The 8,093-nt window shown below is 39.1% G+C and overlaps 2 protein-coding genes across 2 annotated transcripts in view; one reads left to right on the top strand and one right to left on the bottom strand.

The window, feature by feature from the left end:
- Nucleotides 1–889, bottom strand: part of sigmar1 (sigma non-opioid intracellular receptor 1) — a 9,179-nt gene extending 8,290 nt beyond the window's left edge. The window contains exon 1 of the mRNA XM_060896367.1: nucleotides 574–889. Within this exon, the coding sequence (XP_060752350.1) occupies nucleotides 574–718 (145 nt within the window). The 5' untranslated portion in view covers nucleotides 719–889. The remainder of the gene's footprint in view (nucleotides 1–573) is intronic.
- Nucleotides 890–1,187: 298 nt separating this feature from the next.
- Nucleotides 1,188–8,093, top strand: part of galt (galactose-1-phosphate uridylyltransferase) — a 106,279-nt gene continuing 99,373 nt past the window's right edge. Inside the window, exons 1-4 of the mRNA XM_060896174.1 lie at nucleotides 1,188–1,374; nucleotides 2,155–2,324; nucleotides 3,960–4,035; nucleotides 5,041–5,089. Coding sequence (XP_060752157.1) covers nucleotides 1,329–1,374; nucleotides 2,155–2,324; nucleotides 3,960–4,035; nucleotides 5,041–5,089 — 341 coding nt within the window. The 5' untranslated portion in view covers nucleotides 1,188–1,328. The remainder of the gene's footprint in view (nucleotides 1,375–2,154; nucleotides 2,325–3,959; nucleotides 4,036–5,040; nucleotides 5,090–8,093) is intronic.

Raw genomic sequence — 8,093 nt, 5'->3', positions numbered from 1 at the left:
TGAGTGAGTGAGTGAGTGAGTGAGTGAATAAGAGAGTGAGTGAGTGAGTGAGTGAGTGAGTGAGTGAGTGAGTGAATAAGAGAGTGAGTGAGTGAGTGAGTGAATAAGAGAGTGAGTGAGTGAGTGAGTGAGTGAATAAGAGAGTGAGTGAGTGAGTGAGTGAGTGAATAAGAGAGTGAGTGAGTGAGTGAGTGAATAAGAGAGTGAGTGAGTGAATAAGAGAGTGAGTGAATAAGAGACTGAACGAATGATGTGCATAGGAGTTACAGACCTCTCAGAGATCTGATTTGAAGCCAGAGCTGTTGTGGAAACGCCTCTGATATTATATCGATCTGCCATGTAAGTAATCAGAGGAGCGTCTCTCAACTGCCCTTTAGCCTCATAGGCAAATGCCAGGCTAGAGATCAAATGGCCTTCTCTCATAACCACAACTATAATTTTAGCTAAGGCACTAAATACCAAGCTGTGTATAGAAGCTCAGAGCTACTGTAGATGCATCTGACATGCTTTATTCGGACATTTAAACAGATCAGGATCATAATACAGCATGTAACGTGTTTTATCTGAACTCACCTGCGTACTGTTTGGCCAGTTTGGCGACGTCCTCTTTAGTAAACACATACTGTTTATGTGCTAACCAGTACTGTAAGTACTGTACGACTAACACCAACACTCCGACTAACACCACGAGTTTCAGCAATTTTCTAGTCACAAACATTATGTCAAAACCGATTACCTGCAATGCAACATTAAAAAAAAAACAACCTTACAAGACTATAAGCTAAAATACACCTGACACACTTTCATTGAAACTCCTTCAGACAACTCTGCTAGCTAACAGGATTAGCTTAGCAAATCAGTGAACTCGGTTGCTAAGGCGTGAAGATCTTATCGACTTCGACCAATCACGTGTCACCTTAAACAGATCTCATCCAATGAAATGAGATCTGAACTAGGAAGCGCGATAAAACGGTACGATTCTGAACATCAACACGGCGCTTAAACACGCAGTTCGATATATACCTAGATGTATTCTGTGCTGCTTAAGCAGGGAGTAAAATTCTAAAATAAATAAGAAGTCACATATTATAAAATCGTTTAAGATGTAATGTTTATTTGAAATCGATTAATATCAAATTAAAATACAGTCAGACATGTTATTAGTATTGCGCAAAATCAACGGAAAAGTGATCAGTCATGTCATTCGTAAAGAAGAGAAACTTGCCTAAGACCTCCTGATGTTTGAGTGATCACAGATACATAAATGTTTATTAACGGTTCGCTAATGACATCTTACTTTGAGCTCTTTTTATAGACTGTAGGTCACAATGGATCACACGGAGACTGCAATCAAAAATCAATTTGATCCCAGAGGTAACGATTATACGCTCACATGCAGGGTCCTTTTTCTTATGTCTTTAACTCTCATTGTTTTTAGTTATAAAGTAGGTAAATGTAGTAAAACCTACACACACACACACACACACACACACACACACACACACACACACACACACACACACACACATACACTAATACACACACATACACTCTCTCTCTCTCTCTCTCTCTCTCTCTCTCTCTCACACACACACACACATACACACACACCCTCACACATATACACAGACACACACACTCAAACACAAACACACTCATACACACATACACTAATACACACACACTAACACACACTCACTCACTCTCTCTCTCTCTCTCTCTCTCTCTCTCTCTCTCACACACACACACACACACACACACACACACACACACACACATACACACACACCCTCACACATATACACAGACACACACACTAATACACACACACATACACACTAACACACACTCACTCTCTCTCTCTCTCTCTCTCTCTCTCACACACACACACACATACACACACTCACACTCACACTCACACATATACACACACATAACACTAACACACATATACACACACACCCTCACACATATACACAGACACACACACTCAAACACAAACACACACACACACACACACACATGAGCTGTCATCTCGTGACCAGTCACCTGAATTTCTGCTTTCATATCTCTGCTATCATCATGGCCAGCTGTCACCGGCTGTTGCACTCTTTCCCAAGCCTTTTCAAAAGCTTTTCTGATTTCTTGCCTCAGAGCACCAGCATCTGAGGTACAATCCACTGCGTGATTCCTGGGTTCTGGTCTCAGCTCATCGGATGAAACGGCCATGGAAAGGACAGGTAGAGAAGGTGCCAGTGGAAAACGTCCCTCGTCATGACCCCAACAATCCCCTTTGTCCCAGGAGCACCAGAGCCAATGGGGAGGTGAGAGCCTAGTAAACATGATTCCTCATACACTGTGGCATAAAGATGATAAATGCGTTGACTGAAGCATTTACTGCATCACAATGAGAAAAAAATGAAGCATTGAATGGGAATAAAAGTCTGTTTAAAATATATTACGAAATATTTACTGAAATTACTGAAATATTTTTTAGAAACATTTCGACTTACCCCCTGTAATTATGCCATGGACCACAAGGTGTCAGCAAATCCCTGTTTAGAAATACAGGCAGCCTGGAGCAGGGTGCCAACCCACCATAGGGCACAATCACACACCAGGGAGAACTTAGAGGTGCCAATCAGTCTGTATTGCAAGTCTTTGGACTGGGGGAGGAAACTGGAGCACACTTTTGGTGCTGCTAAAATAAATGATTCTGGAGGGTGATTTGACATTTGTGCATAAAATTCAGCAGTGTATATACGCATCATATCCTACGAGATGAAGAAGTAGTGTGTGTGCTTTCCCACTAATCACGTGCCTTCTCCTGTCCTAATTCCCATTGGGAGTCACTGCACCAATCACTACAATTTGCATAAAGTTGAACTTTTCTCATACTTGTCCATTACTGGCCCATATTTAGTCCCCAGTGGTCACTCACACTTACAGTATGTCACTGGTTATTGCTAGGCTTCATTAAAAGTGAATGATCTCCAGATGCTTTGTTATCCTTCTTAGTTGGTTGTGTACTTCCAGCAGCTGACAACACACACACACAGACACACACACACACACACACACACACACACATATTGAGTCTACCTCCCCGAGGGTGTCATGTCGTTCTGTTCTTGTCACATTCTCATGTGCTGTAGCCTATAAACAATAATTACATTGTCTATAATAACATTGATTAGATAAACCGCAACAGTGCCACTGAAGTGTAAATACAGACTTGACCTTAACTGCTAATTATGCTGGTTGTCACGGTTAAGTCTCAGCATACATGTAAATTATCTGGCACATTTATGTACTCTATTCATATGCATTTATTACCATGTATAATTGTATATATGGGTCTAACATTTTTAGTAAGTAAGCTTTATCCTGGATCCTGGGAAATATCCTGAGAACGCTGGGAGGCAGGAATATGCCTGCGGATCCCTGCATACTCCCTTGCGTAAAGAATTAGAACCCGTGTTTCAGTTAATGTTGCTTTTCACACAGTAACTGATTTAAAAAAGTGCTACAAATGCAGATTATAATACCAAGATTCAGCGTTTTCTTTCTTTACATTCTCATCTATATGTGTGTCTCTTTTGTAAAATCTTTTGCTACTTGAGCGGTTTTTGGTGTCTTATTTTGAAGATTTAGCCATGAGCATTGTGGGTAACTTTACTGAAGCATTTAAAAATCCAGCTTTGCATTTATTCCAAAATGTCCTCTAAGCAAGGAAATGACAATTTCTCCTTTCCTTTCATCCTTACTCCCTTTACCCGTCTTTATACGTCGGTGAATTATTTTGAATTGTATGATTTTTAAACAGGACAGATCTACTTGACTAACACTCATCTTACATGCAGATTATTATTTCATAGTTTCCTAAAAAGTATTATTTGTATACACCATTTTTACTGATTATTTTATTGAAACGTTTTATTTCAAATCGTTCCGTTAAGGTGAATCCTGATTACGACAGCACGTTCCTGTTCGATAACGATTTCCCTGCACTACAGCCCGATGCTCCAGATCCCGGTAAAGTATTTACACTGTTTGTATTAGAGCCAGTGTTATTACAGGTGAGCTGTAGGACATCCCTGGCAAAGCACATAATTAGGGCCGAGCAATAATAAAGATTTAATATTGATATCATGATACTTACGGTTTTTCCTTCCAACAATCAGCTTCCACCAAGACGTATAAATCCAGCCAGGGGCATCTTTTCAAACCTTTTACCAAGGCTGTGTAACACACTCAGGGGAGAACGCACACACGATCTGCCCTTTTCTACATGCACAAGCTCACAGCTGCCCTCAGCATACCTCCCAAGTATTTAATTTCTCTCATCAAAGCGGTTTTTATTCATTAAACATCGACACATAATATTGATTTTTATATATTTATAGTTAAACAAGGTAGTTTCTGTTATCACTTACATTATAGCAGCTATAAACTTGTTCCTTCAACAGCACCTCTTTTTTTTACTTTCTTAACAAGTTAATCCATCTATCCGTTCTTTTCCATTCGATTTTTCCTACTGGGTTGCCGGGAATCTGGAACCTGTCCCAGGAGACTCAGTGCATAAGGCAGAGTTCATCCTGGACATGTTGCCAGTTTATGCCAGTTGCCACAAAGATATAAACACACACACACTCCTTTGGACCCACTACACTATTTGGACTGGAAGGAAACCAGAGTCCAGTGGTGTGACTCAAACGTGTTAACCAAGCCACCGCGTCCCCCTCAAAAACTGCCAAAAAAAAATAAATCCTTAAAATGTCCGCGCAAAAACCTATATCAACAAAATCACACACATTTTATAGATGGCAGCGTCCACAATAGGTCCCTGTGCGAGTAGCTAGAAACAGCAGGAATTGTTAACACGTATAAATTGGTGAAGTCCAATTTAGTAGCATTATTATATCTCTTTTAATATGTGGCTCTTCACTCTGGCTTGTTCATATAGTGTATACTTTGTGTATTAAAACAGAAGTGAACACTGTGTGTGTGTGTGTGTGTGTGTGTGTGTGTTTTATGCAGGTTCAGGTCATCATCCGTTGTTCCAGACCAAATCTGCAAGAGGTGCTTGGTGAGAAAGCTTCATCCTCTTTTTTCATAACAACTAAAAACCTTAATACGTATATTGGTGAAATTCTACATAAACAATCAGCTACTCTTTATGTTCCACTGATCGTCGCTCTAATTTACCGTCACACTTTAATATTACTAAGTCGCATGCTACAGTGGATAGAAAAAGTTGGTCCAAAGGTGTTGATTCATTTTCTCTAGCATCAGATCAGAAAGTAGTTCCAGCTGCAAGGACAATCACACACGTATAATTTCTGAGCTTGTCGTAATAGGTTCTCGTGATCGTTTCTACAGTAAAGATTTGTATGCTGCCAAATAAACCTGAAAAATACGTTGAATTGTATTTCACCGTTCAATATTTCTGCTGCATCAGATGTATGTTGTAACCCCCACAGTGCCCAGGACGGCAGTAAATAAATAAAGAAACGAGGTTCTTCTTCACACAGGTTTATTAGCGATGACTGTGTGAATAAACGTTTTTGCCCTGCTGGTTCATGCTCAGCTGAAATCTTTACTTGCTTTCCAGAGAGGATGCCAGCTAAAGGGAGAAGGCCAGGCTAAATGATTTTGTGTTTTCTAATTTGCAGCAATGGAGCAAAAATCAATACAGAGAGGTTATAGAGTCATGACTTCTAACAGCAGAGGTGTACTTCCTTAATGAGGTGGAACGTGCCTGGTGGTGTTTGTTAGCACACTAGCAAACATTATGGTTTACTCGCATCAGTTTACTCACATTGGCATGGCATGATATGGCAGTGTAAACACACACACATATATATAGAGTCAGGCTAGTACCGTTCTCCTGGCAACAGCCAAACCCAGACTCATCCATCAGGTTGCCAGACAGAGAAGCGTGATTCGTCAGAGCAGAGAACTTGTCTGCTGTAGAGTCCAGTGCCGGCGTGCTTTACACCACTGTATCCGATGCTTTGAATTACACTTGATGATGTAAGGCTTGGGTGCATCTGCTCGGACATGGAAACCCATTCCATGAAGCTCTGTATGCTCTGTTCTTGGGTTAATCTGAAGGCCACATGTGCTGTATAGCATGTGCTGACCCTGCTGATTAAAGGGTCCATGGCCTTTTACGAGTTGCTGGTGTTCCCAATTTATAATAACATTAACAATTTACTGTGGTAGTAGTGTTGAGGAAATGTCACGAATGGACTTAATGCACAGGTGGCAACCTATCATGGTACCACACTTGAATTCACTGAGCTCCTGAGAGCAAGTCTGCACGCCTACGTGCCGTGATTTTATACCTGTGGCCATAGACGTGATTAAAACACGTGATTTCAATAATTTGGAGGTGTGTAACAAAACATTGCCAATATTGTGTGTGTGTGTGTATATATGTATATATATATATATATATATATATGTGTATATATATATATATATATATATATATATATATATATATATGCGCACACAGAACAAACAGTATAAAAGATTACGATTATTAGGACTAAATAATAGCAGGATAAAATCTACTTTTAGGTTTTTCCTTTGAAACAGTACATTTTTTGCAAAACTTTAAAAGTTAAATGATATAAATTAGGTGTGGGGAATATGACAAAAACATCATTAAGAAAGCAGTAAGGATCACGATATAGAGATGTTTTTGGTCTTCACATTGTAGTATTCAGCCTGATTTGAGATGATTTTACTTTTTAATTTCTGGAAACAAATGCTTAAAATTAGGAAAATAATCTGCCAATACAATAAGACTATTTATATCTTGCAAATATTAAATAAGTTTCATAATCCTGTATTTGTTTTATTGTAATCATACGTTTCGAAAACACTACATACGTTTGATTATGTTCAAGACGTTTTCACTTGATGAGCTGTAGCTTCTTGTTTTGAGGAAAAACACTTACATTTGGTTTAGGAGCAAAACATTTCAACCACAAACTAGTGCGCTTTTTTTTTTTTTTTAGGAATGTCAATATCATGTGATAACTTGAATAAAAGTATTTTCTATTTACATTTCTGGCACTTAGCAGACACCCTTATCCAGAGTGATTTACGTTTTTATTTAAACTTATACAACCGAGTAATTGAGGGTTAAGGGCCTTACTCAAAGCCCCAGCAGTGGAACCTTGGTGGACCTGGGATTTGAACTCACAACCTTCCGATCAGTAGTCCAACGCCTTGACCACTAGGCTACCACATCCCCACTATTCTAGTAGAGTAGTGGATTAGTGACAAGTTAATGCTAAAATTCAGCTTTTGGATAAAGGAGAGAAGCTGAACGAGGTGCCACTAGGTGGTGCTGCAAGTCTGTAAATTTCCAGTGTCTACTGTTTTGACTGGGAAACGAATTTCTCTTCACTAAATTGAAACCAAAGTAAAACTTTACTGGCTTTCTGTTTGAATAACATCCTCTGCAAGAATTACAAGCCCTGCGTCTCTCTACATCAGTTTGAACTGCTCAGTCTCCAGAGGATCCTCCGAATCAGAGACGTGTGTGTTGGAAGCCAATTAGTGCTCCAGACGAAGTGTACTGGTGCAGCAAAGTCTCCTGTGACCTGCCCTGTATCTTCCACACACAACTCACATGATTGGGTCTAGAAACAGATTTTAGGATGCAGAAAAAAAAATCTGTACAAATTCTGTACATACATGCACATCATGCAAAATAGTGAGAATAATATATATATTATTATTATTGTTATTATTATTAGTATTATTACCAACTGATTTACAAGCGTTTTGTTTTTCTTTGTCATGTGTAAGTTAATGAAAGTATTTAAATGCCAATCTACAGCAAAGCCGAGGTTTAGTGAGACACATAAGCAGATGATGACAAAATGTGTGCTAAAAAACCGAGTGCTAGACACGTATACAAACACAACTACATACTAACTCTCTAACATCCTAGATTTATAGGGTGCCATTTCTTTTTGTCCAAACAAAATGTTATTTTTTCTTTCTTTCTTTCTTTCTTGTCTTGTCCTGTCTTTTTCTTTCTTTCTTTCTTTCTTTCTTTCTTTCTTTCT

The sequence above is a fragment of the Tachysurus vachellii genome, chromosome 20 (assembly GCF_030014155.1).
Source record: "Tachysurus vachellii isolate PV-2020 chromosome 20, HZAU_Pvac_v1, whole genome shotgun sequence".
In the NCBI taxonomy this organism is placed as follows: Eukaryota; Metazoa; Chordata; class Actinopteri; order Siluriformes; family Bagridae; genus Tachysurus; species Tachysurus vachellii.
Note: the sequence above shows the minus strand (reverse complement) of the source record. Positions and strands in the feature narration are given on the sequence as shown.